The sequence below is a fragment of the Euprymna scolopes genome, chromosome 14, assembly GCF_053919585.1.
Source record: "Euprymna scolopes isolate OS-2025 chromosome 14, ASM5391958v1, whole genome shotgun sequence".
NCBI lineage: Eukaryota > Metazoa > Mollusca > Cephalopoda > Sepiida > Sepiolidae > Euprymna > Euprymna scolopes.
In genome coordinates, this window is record NC_136495.1 from 123353223 (window position 1) to 123376301 (window position 23079).

A 23079-nucleotide genomic window follows, 5' to 3' on the forward strand; every position below is an offset into this window, starting at 1 on the left:
GATTTTAGCAAAACTAGTGGTTTAAAATCTATTTATCATTAACTATTATTATTAACAGAGAAATATGTTGTTTTAAACAAAATCAAATAAAAAATACAATTAAAAGAATCGTTTTTTCCGATTCCGGTATCGATTTCAATACCCACCAAAATTTCAGATTGTTTAGATACCCGATTCCGATTAATGGTCCTGAATCACTTTAATAAAGGTCATGTGTGTGCCACTGTCGTATGACAATCATCTAGTTTAAATTGCTATATCATATTTTACAAAAAACACATTATTTCTGTGTCTACAAAAATGATTTACAGAAACTAGTGCATAGACAATATGCTGCTAATGCAGAAACATTTTGTAATAAAATATATAATATATTATAATAAAATATATACTATATGTAATAAAATATATACTATATGTAATAAAATATATACTATATGTAATGAAATATATACTATATGTAATGAAATATATACTATATGTAATAAAATATATACTATATGTAATAAAATATATACTATATGTAATAAAATATATACTATATGTAATGAAATACATATTATATGAAATGAAATATATACTATATGTAATGAAATATATACTATATGTAATAAAATATATACTATATGTAATAAAATATATACTATATATAATAAAATATATACTATATGTAATAAAATATATACTATATGTAATGAAATATATACTATATGTAATGAAATATATAATTTTACTTTAAGCTTTCAAATACAATTATTTGTTTATTATTTTAAAGTTTAAATTAGGACTCATTGTGTTCTTATTTTATATACTAATTAGTAAATATATAATCATCCTAATTATTATAAAAATGTTACATATTATAGCGCCAATCAATATTATATTGAATACTACTAAGAAAGCTATATCAGGATTTAATGAAAATAGAAACACATAAATACCGCGAGATTTAACGTTCAAAGAGGTATAATAAGCCTTAAGTCTTAAAATTCAAGACTCAAAGTTAAGACCGGAAGTGGACACGGTTTACCTACATATAGAACAAAAGTCACTAAGCATGAAACGAAACTAAGTATTTTTTTTTATTACACAAGAAATTTTAATAAATAATTTTAATATATTATTCATGACAAAATTATGTAATAGACCTTGTGAAAGACATAAATATATTATTTCCAAAAGACATCATTTATAGAAATGCAAATAATAAAACGTCTCATTAGTATTTTTCGTGATAACACAAGTGTTTAAACAAAACAAAACTATTTATAGAAATGTAAATAAATGAAAGTTTTATATTTTTAATTATTTCATGATAGCACAAAAAAGTATTAAAACTAAAATAATTTTTTTAAATAAATTATTTCCATAGGGTTTCGTATTTCGTTCATGTTAAGCGACTTCTATTTCGTCCCATATTTAAGTAAACCGAGTTCCCTTTCAGCATCTTAACTTTGACTACTGGATTCTTTTACTTAGAAAGGCATTGAATAGCGCTAGAGACATTTAGAGTCATCTCATTGAATGAATTGTACATGGAAAGTTACGAGTCAGGAAGGACCGAGAATGCATTTTGTTTCTAGGGAGTTGATTTTTAAAATATTTTAAAAATCAACTTTTCTCGTCTCTATTGAAAACAGTGTTTGCTTCCAGGTGCGTAGTTGTTAAAATGTTTCGCATTTACCGAAGTCTCTCATCAATACTTGATTGATTAATTCTATTTCCTTCGTTGCCTTTCATAAAATGCTATTTTAAGAACACATGCCTAAATGGTTAAGGGGTGCTAATGCACTTACTGATCCACGCTATTTTTTAAATCGTATTTTCAAGTTTAATTAAAGTTTTATGATATGTTTTTTTTAAATTTAATTGTAAGATTAAAGTACAGAATAGGTACAAAACACACTCCCCTTCCCATGTTAAGAATGGTTTTTTAAATAATAACGTTATTATTTCAGCACGGATCAATAATTGCATGAGTACCGGTAAAGATAACGAAATATAATGCAACCACGTTACTTGCCATGTTGTCTAGTATATATATTTCAAAATTAATAAGTATAAGTTCATTAACGTTATGTTTCTCTGTCACATGCATGTTGATGGAACTCAGGCGTACATACAGATACTAGTCAGTAAGTAATAGTAGTCCATTTATGTGTATGGCGATTTGTTCTTCATTCTTTTATTACTTGACTTTGTGACTCCGTTGATGACTGTGAAGCCCGATACGTAGTTTACGCTGCTTTACACAGGTAGAGAACAGGCAGACAGGATTTGAGTTTTGGTGGTGAGTGGCCGCCGCTCATTGGTGTCTCAGTGTGCGACGCTCCGCAGCTGCTTGCTCATAACCGTTGTTGAAGAAGACCACCTCGCTATCGCATGTGGAGCACCATGTGTCTCTGTCCGCTGCTAATGTCTCTAAACGATTGAAGTTGATGTTAGCATCCTTCCACTACTGTTAGAGACACTTTGTTGACTAGCAGTTCAGACTGAACCGGTGAAGACGTAAAAGGAGGTCAACCCCGCTACACTTGAGGATCTCAGCGGGTTTGCTGTCGGGACCAGCTGCCTTGTTGCTTTTTTTAGGCTGTGAATATTCTTATTCACCTCGCTGGGAGATGGTGTGTTGTCCAGCATGGAAATGGATGGCAGAGTGGGGATGTCATCGGTAGCATTGATCTTATTAATCAGCTTCCGAAGGTGTTCAGCCCATCTTGCTAAGCTGCGTTCTGCTCTTTGATGAGGGCACCATCCACACTATTACAGGGTGCATTAAGCGTTGCCCTGGATCAGGCATCATCTTTACTGCCTCGTAGAAACCGTGGATATCGCCAACGTCCGCACGTCTTTGGATCTCCCTAGATTTCTTCAGCCACCGTTCATTTTCCATTCGACGCAATTCTCGCTGCATCACAACACGGAGGGACGAGAAACGCTCACAAAGTGTGAAAAATGTTGGATTTCTAAGAAGGGTAGCATGAACGGCATTTTTATCACGTATGAAAGCTTTGGTGTCTCCTGCACAATCGTCAAACCAATCTCTGTGCAGCCTTTCAGAGCAGCTAAGGATGGGTTCTGTAACACTATGAAGAGTGGTTGGGATTTTTAGCCATTATATCGTGAGAGTAGTGGTGGTCTCTGTTGAGACAGTAGCAGGGACAGGGACTCAGAGATAGCATCACACAATTTGGTTGAGATTGCCGGATTCTGTACAGAGGATAAGCCGAGTTGCCGCTTTGGTTTCTGTCGACGGGCAGGAGGACGCGCGTTTAGCCAGAGATTTGAGCGAGTCAGGCGCTGATCAGTTGAGTATTCAGTACAACACATTGAACGGGTCAAGAGCACGTCACGCAGATCACAATGTCTGGCGATGACGAAATCGATAAAGTGTCAGTATTTGAACTTTGGTGCATTCTGGACTTCTCGTACATATCTGAAAGCTGAAAGATGGTATTGGTACTGGTAAGACCCAGCTGTACACAGAGGGGCAGGAGTCAGAGATTGCTTCTGTTCATGTTTTCGATACCATGTCTTCCCATGTCTTCTTGACATATCTCATGGTTTCTGTCGACTTTGGCATTAAAATCGTCCAGCAGCATGATCTTGTTGTTGCTTGGTGTGTTCCTAATAGTAGCCGTGAGTTTGTCATAGAAATGGTCCTTCACGTCCTCCTCCGGGTCAAGCGTGGGAGCACAGGCACTGATCAACGTGACATAGCGACTCCTGGTTAGTGGAAGCCCTAAACTCATGAGACGTTCTTCGATGGCAGTTGGTATCTCGGGTAGATACGAAGCAGAAATAATCAGATGTTTAATCCGACACCATGAATACGACGGGCATACTCTGGGCAACCTTTCCAGAGAAAGGTGTAGCTCTCCCCGACCTTCTCAAGTGACCCCTCACAAGCAAACCTCGCCTCAGTAAGGGCAGCGATACTTATGCTGTAATGGGCGAGCTCCAGGGGAACAAGGGCGGTGACAGTCCATAACGGTTTTGACTTTCGATGTAGCGATTGTCAGAGCTCGTTGTTTGCTATTTTTTATGTTTTGACCACCAGTGGGATGTTCCGGTGGATACGGTTTACCCAGGAAATGTTGGACAGACAGTGTTTATGCCACCTATTCCATTTGGAAGTGAGCAGTGCGATTCCTGAATAGGACTGCTCAGTAACACCGGTATGACAGAAAAGAGATGCTGTTATGATCCCAAATTCTCAGTGACCATTTTATCAGGGCCGCCTAACGTGTAGGACACGAGCTAAAGGCTTTCAGCTCTATCCGGAGTCTGACCCCGTGACCCGTTATCCAATCGCCGCAGGTCTTAGATGCAAGTCATGATATCTGTGTCAAAGAAATTGGAAGTATAAGAAGAGATGCACAAACCCCATTTCACTATCTTGACCTCAGAAAGTTCTAGTTGCAGTGATGAGAGCCGCGACGACTTGCTCGTTGGTTGGCTGCAGCGTCCTGCCAGAAATTCAATCCGTCTATGCCGAGACGCCCCATAGGTTGTTACTATTTAGTCCACAGCTAGGTTAGCATGCATCAACACCAGGGTGTGTCCACATAGCGGTAGGCCATGGTGCTGGTTCTATGAGGTGTTGGTACTCCAAGCTTTCTGTCAGGGACCTTACCCTTAGCCTCGGCAAAAAAAATCCTAGACCGTAAGGTCATGTTTGCGACATGGGGGCGGGCATTGCCATACATTAAAACCACATTGTATTGTCGATTAGGTCTTCTTCCCTGAATAGTCATTTTGAGTCTTTCCATTTGTTGGGGATAGTGTTCCGCATTGACTGTTTGGTTTCTTTCTGAAAATAAATAAATTGAAATAACTTGAATGAAAACCAGAATAAATAAAAAATAAATATAAAAATAAAATTTCAAAACTCAACATATTTAAAAAAAGAAAAAAAAAGAACGGTAAGAATTAGTTGCCAACACAATATATTGAGGATTTGGGTTCTAATTTATGAATAAATGATACAAAAAATAAAAACAAAACCAGATATGAAAAAGTTGCGTCTCAACGTTTTCCCATTCTCCCATCGTATGTTTTCAGTTTAATTGTATTGATATAATGACGTAACATATTTTTTTTACAATTTGAATGCTTTGGTTTTCTGTTTAACATTTCTATACAGTGTGCATTCAGTCTTGTTTAATATCTGCGTGTATTATATGTTTTCCAGATGGATCTTACCTTCATCTTGACCGGAATCATATTGAGCCAGGTGAAAGAGCCCTTGTTATCAGTCCCCCTATATTGGATACAACGAAAAAGTATTGCTTGTCATTCTTATATCTGATGCACGGAACTGAGTTGGGAACCTTGTCTGTCCACGTACGGAATATTTCCACATCAACTGAGGTCTGGGCCGCATCTTCTGACCATGGTCCCGAGTGGTTATATCAAGAAATTTCCATCGAATATGGACGCCAGGTAAATAAAAAATAATAAAGAAAACAAACAAAAACGACGAAACTCTGGACGTATATTCCTATTTGAACTTAATGCTGTTTTCGGATCGAGTCAGTTATTTTTTGCTTGGTTTGCGTAATAAAAATTACTAGCAAGGAGACCTGACAGTGTTCGGCATTGAATGAAGATTAACAAATGTTTCAACCTCCCATACATTTATTGTTACTGAAATCGATGAAATCGCCCATTTTCAGTTAAATCAATTGATTGCCTGCTCTAGTTAAAGGCCCCCTCTCCTGTGTATCGGGTTAAAACTGCTTCGCATACCACCCCCTCCCACCGCAACAGTCAACAATACATTGTAGTGTAGATTCCAATGTAGAGAACATATTATTGATTTAATGAGATTGTCTGTAAATAGATTTACTTAAAATTTTAAATGTAAAACTCAAGTACCATGGTCCAATTGTGCTCTGAAAAGAAACACTTATTTTGAACGCGCTACTGTCTTATCAAACAACCAACTGTTAATTTTATGAAATTATTTTACCTTAAAAAGAATTAAAGTTAAACATACAAACGTCAAGCATTCCGAAACAAAACCTACGTAAGAACACTCCAAAACACAGCGAGTACCTTCGTCTGAAATTTCAAAAAAAACTCGTCGCAGCCGTCTCGGAGTCCATAAGGAAAGAACTCTGACATGCACACAAACAACGTTCGCTTTATATAATAGCAGAAATAGAGATTTTGAATGTTATTTAATACCAAAACACAATGTAGGGATAAATAACGTTCCGTCGTATAGGATAAATTTAGCATAAGTTGCTATTTAAGTATAATCAAGTGGGTGTCTGTATTTTTGTATGTGAATATTTTTTTCAGGGCAACTAAGGGTGAGTTGCTTTTTTTCTCTTTGCTTAACTGTATTTGAATGTTCTCGGAATTTTTTTTTCAATACTGAAACATTATACACATTCATTGGTAACGATCCAGTTAACAGTGTCTGCTCTTGACCATTTGCCTGCACAAAAATACAATGATACTAACATCGCCAGGATCGTTTTATTATCACTCTAAATTCAGAGAACCTCACTCGTTATTGTCAGTGAGTAATCACTGCAAATGAATGATACTGCCTATTTTAACAACTCAAAATAAATAAATAATAATAATAATAATAATAATAATAATAATAATTATTATTATTATTATTATTATTATTATTATTATTATTAGTTAACAAGAAGGAAAAATTCCATTGGATCGTAGATTTCGCCGTTCCAGCAGACCACACGGTTAAGACCAATAGATCCCGAACTGTCAGCTAGGCTTTAGCTTCTCTCCCACCGACGAAATGTTGCATGCCTCTGCCTGTTTTACGAGTATTTTGATGAAATATGCTCCGACAAACTACAAGCCCTTGTACCCCCTCGATGTAAATACCTACGACAAACCCGACAAGCGGCAACATCCCACCCCTACAAAGTAGACATCTCAAGATGCCAGAAAGCTTCTACTCTAATAGTTTCTTCCTCAGAACTGCTAAATTTTGGAATTCCTTCCTGGGTTCTTGCTTCCCCGACTGTACCGAAATGCAGAAGTATAATATAAACAGTCATCTTGCTGCTCAACTCCCTACATAGTATCCCTGCAATTATGCCTGAGATAGTATCCCCCTACATCAAAATGGCATTGAGCGTTGTTGGGAGGGAGGCAATAAAAAAGAAGAAGCGAAGCAAGTACACGGAACTGGCCAAAGTGATAGGAAAGGGGAAGAAAATGATAGACGCATCAATAATAGTAGGATCACTAGGAACAATTCTGAAAAATATTGAAAAAAGAATACGAAAGATTACAACCAGAGAAATTGGTGAGAAAGTGAATGACAATAACAAAATCGGCTGAAATATTAAAGAAAAGACGTGAATGCAGAGACTAATACACAGGAGCTACTAAGGCTAACCGGACATATAGAACAACAGAAGTAAAACAATATAAAGACACACCATATGGAATCAAGACAGTTGAAACCGTATAATTGTAAGTTAACTCCCTTCTACAAAATTGGGGGACTAAAGAGGACGGAACGACAGAGGAGAGAAAGCACTAACCAGACCTCCACTGAATACGCGCGAAGAAGACTGGAGCCTTAAGGAGGCCTATTGCCACTCAAATTCCAGTAAAAGCCAATGGTCATTGCCACTGATAAATTAATGGTAAACAGATTTTGCAATAACGCAAATTCATTTTCAAATGCTATCAAAAGAGGAAGAGAGTGTTGGAAATCTGGGAATACTTGTTGTCACTGAACTCCAGGGAGAAACACACGTTGTTGACGGAGAGAACTCTTTGATGATGGCCTGTGTGAAAACTCCTAGTGAGTACATAATAATAACTTAACCATACAGGATGGAACGAGATTGTCGTCATAGAAACGACGGCATGATTCGCTTTCCGTTTGATGAAAACCGTTTATTTTTTGGTGCAGACCATCTACTAGTTGGTCAAGTCTGTACAAATCCCAAAAGCGATAGGAGAATTTTATCATGCCTTACAGTGACACAATGTTTAACGAGCGAGATCGGAGATGCGCCGCTGTACAATTCCTGCTCTCTACCGATCCAAGTTATGACAACAGGACGTTGCCAGCACCCTCAAAATACAAACCCAGACGCTTCAACGCTTGAGGGTACAGCTCAACGAAGTTTCCAGCCACTGCTATGGTCTTTGGTGTGGTTTTAAGTGAAGGCCACATCATGCCTTTCGATGTAGCGACTGTCAGAAGTCACTGTTTGCTATTTTTCATGTTTTGACCACAAGTAGGATATCCCGGTTGATGCGGTTATCCACCCAGAACAGACAGTGTTTAGCCCACCTTTTCCACGCCCCTCCTCCATTTGGAAGTGAGCAGTGCGGTTCCAGAATAGGACTGCTCAGTCACACTGGTAGGACCGAAAAGAGATGCTATTCTGATCCCAAACACTCAGTGACCATTTTACCAGGGAAGCTGTGGCAACAGACTCGGTGCTGGCCCACAAGTCCAAACAGACCCAGGCTTGGCTTCAGAAAGAGTGCTACGCATTAAAACCCTTCTCTCATTGGCCCTTCTCCTCCCCGACCTAACCTGTAGAACTACTTGTTTGATCATACGTCGAGACCATGAACGACATAACCCCCCACAACACTAAAGCTAGCCTGATCGCTGCCATCCACCAAGTATTCACCGAGCTCCCTTTAGCGCTTGTGAAAAAGGCATGCTCCCAGTTCCAAACCTGTATCGATGCGGTAATTACGGCTGAATGCGGCTACATTAAATAGATGTCAGCCCTACTACATAATCAAGTTACTTGAATTGACTTTTATAGCTGGATTAAAGAATGTATGAAAATATTTGGAATAGCGGCGAATGTGCAAGATTTCTTCTAGTAAAGAATTATGAAACAATAAAAGGTGTCAATGACAACATGCGGGGAAGACCTTAGGGAAGGTCGTTTAAAGAGATTGCTTTTTCAGGGGGGACAGCTTGTCGCCACTGTTGTATTTTGTTTTTAGCATAGTATAGTTACTATTCATATTAAGAAATGTAAATGCGTGTTATGAGTGTAGAAGGAAGAGAATCTGGTGAACCATTTATACTTTCTATACGATTTGAAATTGTATGCAAAGAATCAAGCCAGCACATGCAGAAACCTAGACGCCCCGTGTAGACTATATTTAAATGATTACTTATCGAAAACTAAAAAACAAAACAAAAAAAAACGCAAAATGTATTAAACTGCAGGAGTAAATTAGCAAAGGTATGTATATACAAAATAAACTTTACTTAAAGATAACGAGAAAATGATGAACTACTACTACTACTACTACTACTACTACTACTACTACTACTACTTCATAAGTAGTATTTTAAAAATACTACCTAGCTCGACTTCCTTATCGAGCACTGCCGAAGTAATTACTCAAATTATTTACATAAAATTCTATGCAGATACATAAAATAATATATATATATATATATATATATATATATATATATATGTGTGTGTGTGTGTGTGTGTGTGTGTGTAAATAATATGAATAAAAAATCATTACGAAAAATCAATACGAAAAATATATAAATGTTTATATCTTTTCTGTATTTATTTCCTATGTATTGACGTGTAGGAATACAAAAAGTCTTTGGAAAAAAAAAAAAACAAGAATGTTTCTTTCAAAAGCACATAATTTCGACCGATCCTTCGGTCTTCCTCAGTGTGAATGATGGAAACGTGAGTGCAAGGCGGACATGGTTAGCAGCAGGAGGAGCACGAGTATAAGGCGAATAAGGATAATATCGATTTGAATATGATCCTTTCATTATATATATATATATATATATATATATATATATATATATATATATATAATATAAAGCTGAACGTCTGTGTGTGAGTCTGGTCACGAATAGGCTCCTATATGGTTGACTATTATAAAAAAAACTGATCACATATAATGATGGAAGATGTATCGAAACACAAGATTGGGTATGTTTGATCTGCCATAATGATGATTCATTAAAATTGTGGGGTCTGTATACGCGCCTGGTCCACAAAGTATGGAAATAAAAAAAATTAAAAAAAAAACGTTTACAAGTGTTTTTGATATAGATGTACATAATGATACTTTGATAAGTATGTTTTAACTTAAATAGGGATGGTATAATAAAATTGTGGGATCTGCGTTCGCGCTTTGCCTCCATAGAAAGGAAATAGGCACAAACTTTAATAAAGACTTTTCATATCTATCTGTGTAAGTATACTTGATAATTATGTTTCAGTTTGAAGAAATATGGTATAATAAAATTATGGGGTGTTCATTCGCGCGTGACCTTCATAGAATGGAAATATGTCACAAAGTTTAACAAGGTTGTTTAATATAGATCCACAGAATATTGTGATAAGTGTTTCAGTGTGAACAGGTATGGTATAATAAATTATGGGGTTTATCTATTTTATTTTTACTTTCATCATATTTTGCTTTGGTTTTGATACCCCCAAATTCGAAGCTATCTCTTTACAACCCTTCCTTTTCATAACTTATCATACTTTCATAAATCAGAGTCCATTCTCTTTAGGCTGTTTTTGAACCCAGTCATCGACGGATACTTTTGCTAGTATATATATATATATATATATATATATATATATATATATATATATATATATATATATATATATATATTTGTGTATTAGTATTCATATTAAAAGCTTTTTTTCTAGTTATAAAACACAACTTTGTTATATATGGATCGTGGAATTGCATTAATCTGCAAAAATCTAGTTAATTCGCATATTCTTTTAGACATTCATTTCAATTAATTTCTTATTAATTCTTCGGTTTCCTTATAGAGTGATCATCTTTAATTTATTGTTTTGTGTAATTATATTCATGTAGATATTCTACATAATTTATACTTGCGTAATATTTGCGTAAAAAGTTTAAAGCACACATAAACCTCTTTCTATATATATTTTTGCATACGTATATATATTCATGTAAGACATTTTGCCTACAAACACCTCTCTTAGTTTTTGGTCTGCAGACATGAAACTTAATATATAGGGTATTCGAGCACATGCAAAACTTTATATTTGGGTTTTTGTCGGGGAAAATCGGTTAAAAAATGTGGAAATTAAAGAAATGGAATTTGCGAACGACGGTATTACGAATATGCACGCATATGTACTAGCTATTGGTTCATGTTTTAATTTTTATCCTTGCGGCAAACATGTCTTCATAGCTAAGGTATTAACGTAAAATGGAAAAAGCAAATCGTAAACACAACGTTTTGGTTTCGATTCTCGGTGGTGGCGCACGAGTCATTTTTGTAAAAACAAAACCTTTTTAAATCATTACTACATATTGAATTCAATATAATCTATAATATAAATCTTACTTGTCTGCTTAAATGTATGTATGTATGCCTAAAACTTTCGACAGAGACGACGAATTTTTAGGAGAGTGGTATCGTTTTGAAGCTCGACCCTTTGGACAACAAATTGGCTAAAAACATTAATTTCCCCACCCTCAATTGCACACTTTTCTACAGGGAGGGGTCGCTTTTTTCCCCGATATTTTCGAAAGTCATTCACTCTTCTCAATTGCCTAGCTTTAATTTAAACATTCTGTTTTTGCGATGGGCGACACAGCAAAGACGTAACGTTTTTTTTATTCATGTTCTTTTCCTCCTTTTGCGAGACGGGTTCGAGCCTGCCTGCCTACGACTACTTTCTTTTTGGCTGAACACACACTTGCAAACACCCTGGCAACGCCGGGTACTCAGGCTAGTCTATAATATTAATATCACCTGTCTGTTTAAATGTATGTATGAATTTATGCATGTATGAATGTGTGTATGTTACTGTGTGTCGCAAAAATTTTCGACAGAGGCGACGGATTTTCACAAGATCAGTATTATTTTTAAGCTCGACCCTTCGGACGACAAATATCGAAAAATTTGCCCCAAACCTTAATACCTCCACCCTCAACTGGACACTTTTCTTCAGAAAGGGCCGCTTTTTTCGCCGATACTTTCGAAAGTCATTGAATCTTTACGATTGTCTAGCCTTAATTTAAACGTACTTCCGACTGGGCGATGGGCGCAACAGCTAACGCATCACGTTTTTTTTTCAAGTTCTTTTCCTACTTTTCAGTAGGGGTTCTATCCTCCCTGCCTACTACCACTTTTTTTTTGCTCAACACACACGTCCACACACCCGGGCAACGCCGGTCATCCAGGCTAGTATAATAATAAAAACGAAAACTTCATTAATCAACATATCATATTTAAAGTATTTTACGACCGGACGATGCCGGGCAGCCTGCTAGTGTATATATATATATATAAATTAAATCCAAAATTAATGTATTTGAATTGTTTGTAGAAATAAAGTAAAGTGTATTTTTTTCGTTGTATAAACATTCTTATATAACACTGGCTTATCTTATTATTTTCAGGTGATATTTGAAAGCATCGTTGGTGGACAATTGGAAAACATTGGCATTGATGAAATCACAATACAAGAAGGATACTGTCAAATAAAAAGTAGGTTTTTCGAAACCAGGTTTTTTTCTGATTATAGATAATGATATTGTACAGTAACATATATAATAATGGGTCACAGAAGTCAGTTCAAAATCCCTATACTAGGTCCAACTGGGAAATTTGAATGCTAATGGTAATTTTCCCGTGCATAAATAACGGTTGCAATCGTAGAAATTAATTTTTAAAATTAAATGAATTTACTTGATTTATTCAGTGCATTCATGCATTTATTTTAAGCAGTCATAAAGAGAGGACATCATGAAGGTAATTCAGGTAACTTTAAGTGTTTCTTTCGGATCTTCCTTTTTTATGTAATATTTCGTTGAATTCATTTTTTGCTCAAGAATCGCTTCTCCCGCTGGTTCTAAGAGACAGTAATATTTATTAAGAATCAATACAGTTCTTACAAAATGCAATGTAATTCTAAAATTAATTTTATTTAATGCGGTCTATCATGTTTATTTATTATCTGATCTTCCATGGTTGGGTTCGAATAGTATATATTATTTTAATTGGAATTCAGAGGAATAGTTGGCCGAAACGTCATGAAACATCTAAGAAAAGATGAGGATAATAGTCCGCAATAAATAAAAATTAGTAAATAATTTTTATCTCAATAATGAATTCCAATTAAAATAATATGATTCTAAAATATTAAAATATAAAAAATCTTGAGATAAACTGTAATAATTCTAGTCGATATTAGGACATTGGGCTTGAGAAGAAATATTTAAATAAGCTAATTGAAAGTATAAAAAAATAGAATTGGGCCCATAATGGATTCTCGAGGCACGCAGACATTGATGTTTTGCGCTTCGAACTTTTAGCCATCAAGTTCTTTTATTTTACTTACTAGAGAGAAAAGGATTGATGGCTCAACGGACATTTCCAGTTTTTATTCTATAGTTAATAAATTTGCGAGGCAAACATTTGTGCTAGACCTTATCGATATATTAAAAGCTGTCACTTTAGAAATAACACCTCTGACGATAAATTCAATGATCCTGGCGATGCTACAATGTTGATCAACTGTTGATCTTACAAAACCAAATTTGTTATGCTTGTCACCAAGTTGAATGTTTTCTTTGGGTTACTTGATAACTTCTTGATTGATTACAGATTCAAGCAATTTTGATTCTAGAAAATGTAAAAATATTGAGGGTTACACGGTCGTCAGAATCAATTGAAATTCAGGAAATCTTGCTTTATAAATGGGTAAAGACTACAGATAAATTAGAAGGTAAATCTGAAACTTTGGAGTTTTAAAATTGGAAGTTGAACACATGATGCCCTTTAAATCCTTCAAATTACATTACATGGATAAAAATGTAGGAAATATATACCTTTGATATCTAATACGTATTAACAAAATTTCACAGAAATCTGGCCATTTGAATTCTCATAAAAGGTGACTAAACGCTCTCATACTATCTTTGCATAACACTAAATTAAAACAAATATAACCCACACTTTGATTCCTTACACTTAGTAACTGTGCAAGACACTGTTTAATTATCAGTTTATTTGTATCATGAATGAACGGTGTACGTATAAATGACTCAACATACCCAACTTTAAAAAGCAGAGCATGTCAATTCTTTTTTTTTTTTAAAGTGCTAACAATCTCACTATTTTGAAAATAGTCTTTAGCAGCTCACAGAAAACAATAATGGCTAACTAAATATGTTTCAATAAGAAAATGAATATTTTAACTAGTGATGGGACGATTCCAATATTTTTCCCGATTCCGATACACTTTCCGATTCTGAACTAAATTCCCGATTCCGATACAATTACCTATTCCGATTCGTTATAAATCTCTAATTATTTAACTATAAGATTGTTATTTCCCCCGATTTTCGTAAAAACACATGTTAAACATGCAGATATTTTCCTGAACGTCAAAATACACTTGTGGAAGATGATCTATTGATTTTAGCTTTACTGGTGTTTTAAAATCAATAAAATATTTATTATTTTAACATTATTATCAGCAACGGAAGATTTTACTTTAAACAAAATCAAATAAAAAAGACAATTAAAAGAATCTTTTTGGTATCGGAAAATACGCATCAATTTTTCCGATTCCGATACCGATTCCGATACCGATTCTGATACTCCCAAATCTTCCGATTTTTTCCGATTTCCGATTCCGATTAATCGTCCCAACACCAATTTTAACACTCTTATATATTTAACTAAACTTATTTGAATCAGTGGTATTTTTCTTTTTTTACATTAAAAAAAAAAATCGTCTAAATAATCTGAAATAAATTAATTAAACCAACGTCATTTTTTTATTATAAAAAAGGGATAAAGTATATGATTTGGTTGTCATTGTCAAGCTCTAAAAAAACTGGCAAATTGTAGACTTCTCAGTACCCTGGGAGAGGAACGTGAGAGAGAAGGAGAACGAGAGTTGGAACTATTATGCTCCATTGACCTTGGAGATAAGGCATATACACGGGGTTAAAACACAAATAATACCGGTCGCAGTTGGTACGATAGGTGTAGTATAAAGTGGGGAAGCAAATAAATGCAATAAAGTCGCTTACAAGGACAATTGCAAAAACTAAGAATACCCGATGTTTTAGGCGGCCCCCCAATATCCTTAGGAAAACCCTTGATCTTTGAGACTCTTGGTTTGGAGCCTGGATTGAGGGAAGTCCTCTGGAAATGAAGCCCATCTCTTTTCAGGGAGATGTTGATAAACGAAATCAGAATTATTATTATTATTATTATTATTATTATTATTATTATTATTATTATTATTATTATTATTGGCTCACAAGGATCTTTCACACAGGTTATCAAAGATCTCATTGAATACAGACTGCAGTGTTCCCTGAAAGCTGAGTGACAACAAGTCTCCCCATATTTTTCAGTGCTCTCCAACTCTTTCGATAACATTTGAAAATGAATTTCTATTATAGCAATAACTGCTTGTCATTGATTTCTCGTTGGCAGTGGCCATTGGTCTTTACTGGAATTTGAGTGGCAATAAGCCTCCCCAAGGTCGCAGTTCTTTTCGCATTTATACAGTGGAGGTCTAGTCAGTGCTCACTCCTCGGTCTTTCTTTCCTTCTTTACTACTTGGCTATTCGGTCTCATTCTTTTTAAGTTGGGAGGGGGCAGTGATGAAGTAAGGAGGGGATGGGGTTATTATTATTATTATTATTATTATTATTATTATTATTATTATTATTATCTTTTCTATTTCTTTCTTAATAGCAAGAAAATATTTGCCTGCTCCACGTGGATCGCTATTGCTTCAATGTACTTTCGAAGACAGATCAATGTGTGGTTTTCAACATGGGTTTATGTCTTTTGATAAATGGGAGTTCGGTTCCGGAAGTTCTTCATCACGTAAAATGGGTCCAGATAATGATCATACTCTGCGAACCAGAAAAGGTTACTTTTGTTTCTTATTTTTTTTCTTATGTATTCCCATTCAATTCTTAAACACACTTTACACATTAATATTGTTAAGACAATATATAAACACACACACTGACACACACATACACACACACAAACACACAAACACATACACACATATAATTAATTAATGAAAACAAATGTATGTATTTTTGTTGTGTTTGTTGGAGGGAAATGAAATCAGGCCATATCTAAAAATGAGTTCATAATCAGAGCTTTATTTCACGACGTTGCATTTTCATAAAATCACAAAGTAAACATCTATGCATATATGTAGTGTATGTAGTATAGGTTGGCATAAGTAAATAAAATGGACTATCATAACGTTTTTTAGCATTGAGTACATTTCGATAAACACTAAAGTTTCATTGGATTTATATCTAAAAAGAGATATTACACACACGGGCACACACACACACATATATAACTACTTCATTTACTCACATAAAATTAATATACGAAAGTATAAATTTATGCGTAAACTTTAAGTATTTACTTCAAAAGTGCTCAATACGTAGGCAGAGCTAGTTAGTAAGTTATGAAATATATATGGCGATTAAGCTACACTGAATATTCCGCGTTTCATCCGCTCTAGGACTCTCCAGGCTTCAGGTTATATATATATATATATATATATATATATATATATATATATATATATATATATATATATATATATATATATATATATATAACCTTATTTATAGTATTCCGAATTTTAATGAGTTTATATAATTGAAAATTTAGTAATCGTTCATATACAAATAAGTTTTAAGGCAAAATAAGATGACTTAAACTGTAAGCTATCAAAATTATCATATTTCATAATTGAGCATTCATATATTGTTTTAACAAGAACCAAGAACATCAAAGAATGTGGTGATAGCAACAAATAGTGTATTTCGTCGTTAGCTACAAGACTATGTCGTTTGAAAATGTTACCAAGAACAACCTTTCCTCAGACATTGAATAAAAAACTCTTTAACAATGAACAGTATTGAGTCCATTTTCCTTGTGTGGAAAAAACATGGGAAAATATTTTATCTGCATCTCATCCTGATATATATATATATATATATATATATATATATATATATATCTAGCTGTACCTTGACACGCGTTGCTGTGGCTCAATTTGGTGTAACGGAAAATTCTTTTAAAATGCGTTAAATAAATATGTATACTTTTTTTTCTTTCTTTCTAAACTTATTCATTTTGTTGAAATATTTAAGGATTAAGGAAAAACGGTTAACCAGAACCTTTTTTGATAGTTTGTTCTTTGATTATTATTTTCCCTATACTAGGGGCTAAATGGTAGAAGCCCTATATATATATATATATATATATATATATATATATATATATATATATATATATATAAGAACAAATAGTTAATAATACATGCTAAAAACACTTTGAAAAAGAGTTAAAAACATATTTAATCTGAAAAGGAAGCACTTAATAAATGGATAGTCCCTAATCCGCGGAGTTTCGAAGAAATACTTTCCTTCTCATCAGAGGGTAGGAATTAGCAAAATGTGGGATCTGATTTTGCATATAAAAGTATTTGATGAAACTGCAAGTAAGTCAAAGATCTTACTTGCTAACAAAAAGTGAAGCAAAGAGAATATGGTGAAGAAAAAGTTGATTTCACGTTAATAGATAGTCTGTTGAAAGGTAAATTATCCAATGACGGTAAAATCCAAAAATGTAAATCCAAGAAAGTTAATTAAATTTTCATTCGCACAAGTAAAATCCAAGGAAATCACGCAATTGGAAGATGGTCCAAAATAATCTAAAAGGCCGAAATCCGTGGAATAATTCACAAATATGTACAAGGAAAAGGGGGGAAAACTCCAATAATATTAATAAAAGAAAAATAAGATATGCGTTTGACACGGCTGCCGAGACAAAGTGTAATTAAGAAAAATCAGTGAAGAAGAAGAGAAAAAAATGATTTCATATATATATATATATATATATATATATATATATATATATATATATATATATATATATATATATATATATATAAACTTTATCCATAACATTTTGAAACTTAAGTCTCCTAATTGATTCAACCTCTGGTGAGTAAACTCTCTTTAGTTTCTTACTATCATACTTTGCCCCACCTCTGCCATTTCTTTTGGTTGCGGACACGAAAAAAATATTAAAATATATTATTATTATTATTATTATCATTATTATTATTATTATTATTATTATTATTATTATTATTATTATTATTATTATTATTATTTTTATTATTATTATTATTATTATTATTATTATTTTTATTATTATTATTATTTTTATTATTATTATTATTATTATTATTATTTTTATTATAATAATAATAATAATAATAATAATAATAATAATAATAATAATAATAATAATTGTTTCAAATAAATAAATAAATAATACTATTAGTAAAATAATAATGGATGCTTAACAAGTGAGCGTAACCCCCCGCAATTTATGGAAACGAGTGTCGAGGGATGGTTTGCAATATTAGAAGCGCAATTCCATCTACGACATATTACTACGGACGATACTAATTTTTATACGGTTAAATGTGCATTGCCACCTGACGTACTAACGAATATACCGCCAGCGGTTTTACATTCGTTAGGCTATGCTAAATTAAAGGAGTCGGTATTGTCTACCTATGAAAATACTAGACCTGATGTCTTGGAGAAATGGATGAGGACCACTAAGTTGGCGGGTTGTCCGTCAATATACCTCCAAGAGATGTTACCCGCCGCAAATAGAATAGGATCAAGCGACGAAATAGTGCGCCATAAGTTTATACGCGCACTACCGAGGCTCGTAGTGTAAATGGCCGAAGAAAAAGAGCAATATATAAATGCTACCTAACTCGCGTCCTTCATCTCCCACCCCTAGCGATTCGGAGCGTCTAAAATAAATTTTATTGTAGATACAGGAGCCAGCATTTCCATTTTACCACGTTCCGTAGTAAATGGAATTTCCTTGGAACCAACTCCTGTTCATATCTCGACTGCTAACGGCGAAAGCATAAAATGCTATGATCAAACAAGCTTCGAAGTCAGGGTACCACGTTTAAGAAGATCTTTCCAATGGAGTTTCGTGATGTCATTAACCCCTTGTTAGGATTTTACTTTTTAAACAAGTTTAACATAGTAGTACATTGCAAAAATAGATCCATCCGTGATAACGTAACAGAGCACGAAATTAAAGTCAACCCAGTAATAGAAACCAATACTGTATAAATTAATAAAATAGACCTAGCAGAATATGTTAACAACACAACAAATAACTATATTAGCGTAATTTCACCTCATAGCGATACAGACAAAAAATATGGCGGAGTGTACGACAGGATTGATACAGACAACCATGTACCAGTCTTTCCAGTCCTTAATTAGACGCAGCACAGGCAGAATTTAAGAACTTACTAAATACTGGAGTTATCCAGCCTTCCAGTAGCGAGTGGGCAACACTCTTGCACTTAGTGAAGAAATCAAACGGTTCATATCGAGCTTGCGGTGACGTCTGTGCGCTGAATAGCATTACCAAGACAGACCGCTGCCCGATACCGAACATAAATTCATTCTGCACATAACTAGCTGGTAAACGATATTTTTTCAAAATCTATTTGACTGCAGCATATCACCAGATGAAAGTACACCCTGAAGATGCAAATAGATGCATGTGATTTGGCTGAAATAGCCCGGCCACAAAATGGAGATGACGAAATAAAGTCATACGCTAATTTAAAAGAATACTGCGTGTCACGTGAAATTTGCACGGTCCTGTGTGATACTTCAACCAAGTATCCTAGGCCTTTATCCCAAAAGAACTCCGCAGGGCTGTCTTCGACTGTTTACATGGTTTGGCGCATCCTGGAACTGGAGCATCTATAAAGCTGATTAAGTCTAGATACTTTGGACCTAATTTAGATAAGATGATCAAGTAATTCTGCGTAGAATGTGTTGTATGTCAACAGTCAAAATTTCACAGACACAAAATCTTAGGCCCAGAAGTTTGATTTACCGTCTACTCGTCCGAGACAGAACCTACAAGTCGGTTGAAGAAATATCAATTACATACCATTTCAAGAGGTCTGTAATTGATGTTTCTTTCAACCGACTGTTGTATATTCTGTCTCGGACGAGTTCATGTTCTACTCGTTTTGCGATCTTTTGTATCCGTCTGGAGCTGACTGGTAGTCTCAATGTTAAGCTTGGTGGTACTAGCTTAAGATCACGGCACCGGCGAAGGAATGTGAGGTGGTTAGCCATCCTTGCCAGTTTTTGGGAGAGTTTTTCCGATTTGTTTCCATTTTTGTATTATTTCGGGTCCGTACCGAATTGATATGACGTTTCTGATTTTTTTTTTCGGTGGAGGTTTTCTCTTAAACTGTCCATCTCCTCTTGATATGCACTGATGTTTCAACATATTGCTTTCGCTCGGTGGTGTTATAAGTAACGGACGATTCCTTTCATTACATTATATGAATGGTAGAAGTTGAAGTTTAGATACTGTCCAGTGAAAGTTATCTTTCGGTATACATTTATGGGACGAAGTAAAATTATAGAAAGAAAGGAACGGTGGAGAGTAAGACGACTGAAAGAAGCAGCACAGATGGTGGGGAATAACCAACTGCCAAGTAGACCTAGTATAGAATTTAATACAATTTGGGAACGAGTAATTATAAAAAATAGATAATATATATAAGCAATGAGTAGAGTATAGAGATAGATATATATTAATATTCCCGAGTTTGACAAGACACACCTGAAGAAGGTCGGAGGTTACATCGACAGAAACGTTGTGAAAATCACACTCAAGATGAGAACAGTAGTCCAATGAATAATATATATATATATATATATATATATATATATATATATATATATATATATAGTAGTAAGTTATGATCGATAGTGATAAGTTTAATAAAAACAATACGCAATGGTGCATCTGTCAACTATATTTTGCTAAATAACGTTTATCAGTCAAGCAACAGAACGTGCTGTTATACACATCGTGAATATTTTGGTGCCAGTTTTTGACCTTAAAACAACACTAATTCGCAGATATTTTCGGTTTCTCATAACTATAGCCTTTTCTTTTCTTTATGCCAGGACATTATATCCACGTTTCCGCGAACGGTTTTTTCTCCTTCGGTAAACATGTATCAGTGAAATCACCGACTTTAATAACCAGGAAAGGCGCATGCGCACAATTTTGGTACAACATGTACGGCTCTCATGGATACACGTTGACCGTTACCGTTAACTACCGTAAAAAGTGGAAGAAGCTGCATTCGCAAGGATATGGTTGGAAGTCTGCTTTTATTCCCATAAACGGTCCGGCACGATTTAAGGTGAGTTAGATAATAATTAATTAATCAGCACCAAATTCATTATCAATTCAGTTTTGACTGAAACAATTCAATACACGAATGAATATTTTAACTTAATGCAATCAATAAAACATACATAGTAAAGTGCTTCCATGTTGCGAAAGAACTACGAGTGAAATTCTTATTGTCACTTCTGCATATATCTGGGCATAATTCGCACAAATTGTATCCCCCACCCACGCGCTGTAAAATCGTACATTAGACCGATGATAATGATGACAGGTTGTTTATTTGCCACACACACACACACACACACACACACACACACACACACACACACACACACACACACGTACACACACACACACACACACACACACGCACACACACACACACACACGCACGCACACGCACACACACACACACACACGCACACGCACACGCACACACACACACCCACACACACACACACACACACACACACACACACACACGCACACACACACACACACTACGTAGAATTCTTTATTTTAGAATTTCCTTTCATTCGTGGTCATTAAGTGTTGTTTTGGAAGTGCTACGTGTATGTACGAGTGTATGCCTTGAAATACATATAGTAGCATAAATATATATTAATGATCAGTAAGATACAGAGAAATACAGATATATATGATTTTAGTATTTCTTCGAACAATAGTCTATACGTTAGTAATGCTATAAATCGACTATTGATTTTATATGAAACATTAAGGTTGTGTTCTCTTTTATATAAAATGCAAAGGTTTGTGTGTTTGTGTGTTTGTGTGTGTGTGTGTTTGTATGTCTGCTATAACCTTCCGACAGACGCGTCAGAACGTGATGCAACTTGATCCTTCGGACGACAAATATCGAAAAATTGGCCCAAAACATTAATTCCTTCACCCTACACTCGACTGTTTTGTACAAAGAGGAATCGATTTTTGCGTTTCCATTTTAGCAAGTCATCGTTCCCTTTTCGATTTATTTTTTTTACACAGGCATCACCATTTTATCAAGGCCAAGAGGCCACTCAAGCATAAGGGTTAAAGAGTGTACAGTAGAAATTGGACAATATAGTAATCATTAGTAATGAAAATTTGGTAAATTTGATAACTTATATGGAACGGCTCATCAAGAACTTATTTACGTTAGACTTGAACACAACCATATTGTAGTCAGCCGGAAAGCAGGAAAACGGAAGACAATTCCATAGGCGTGCAGTTCTAAGAAAGAAGCTTTGTTCATGGAATCTACGTTTAGGTTTAGGCACAGATAAAGAGTTGGGGGAATTATTGATAGTGTTTTCAGCTAGTCGAGTGTTAGGCGAGGGGGGACCATAGACTGAAGCTCAGTCGAACACTTTCCATGAAGCTAACGATACATCAGAGACAAACTGGCAACATCTCTTCTGTGGGATAGAGGTTGCAGGGAAGAGAAAAGGACATCTCCTACGAGGCTACGAAGTCTATTTTGAACTCTATCAAGGCAGGACAAGTCCTTTCTAGCAGCTCCTGCCCAGATGTGGCAACAGTATTCCATCCTTGGGCGTACCTGGATAGAGAATTGCATCAGCAGTGAGATATCTACCGGATCGATAGAAAGATCCCACCATTTTTCCAGCAATTCTGACGTTAAAATCTGGTAAATTCGCAGGCCACTCAATCTTCCGTCGCCCAGAAAATCCCAGTTGTTGCAAATACCCTTTGCTTTTGTTTGCTGCATTCGAGGGAGCATTATTCTGCATAAAAATAATGGTTCT

At 34.9% G+C, this 23079-nt stretch overlaps 1 protein-coding gene across 1 annotated transcript in view; it reads left to right on the top strand.

Moving 5' to 3' along the window:
• The first annotated feature begins 3530 nt into the window (after positions 1–3530).
• Positions 3531–23079, top strand: part of LOC145292798 (MAM and LDL-receptor class A domain-containing protein 2-like) — a 98263-nt gene continuing 78714 nt past the window's right edge. Inside the window, exons 1-4 of the mRNA XM_080138837.1 lie at positions 3531–3729; positions 5195–5445; positions 12424–12511; positions 21082–21323. Coding sequence (XP_079994963.1) covers positions 3531–3729; positions 5195–5445; positions 12424–12511; positions 21082–21323 — 780 coding nt within the window. The remainder of the gene's footprint in view (positions 3730–5194; positions 5446–12423; positions 12512–21081; positions 21324–23079) is intronic.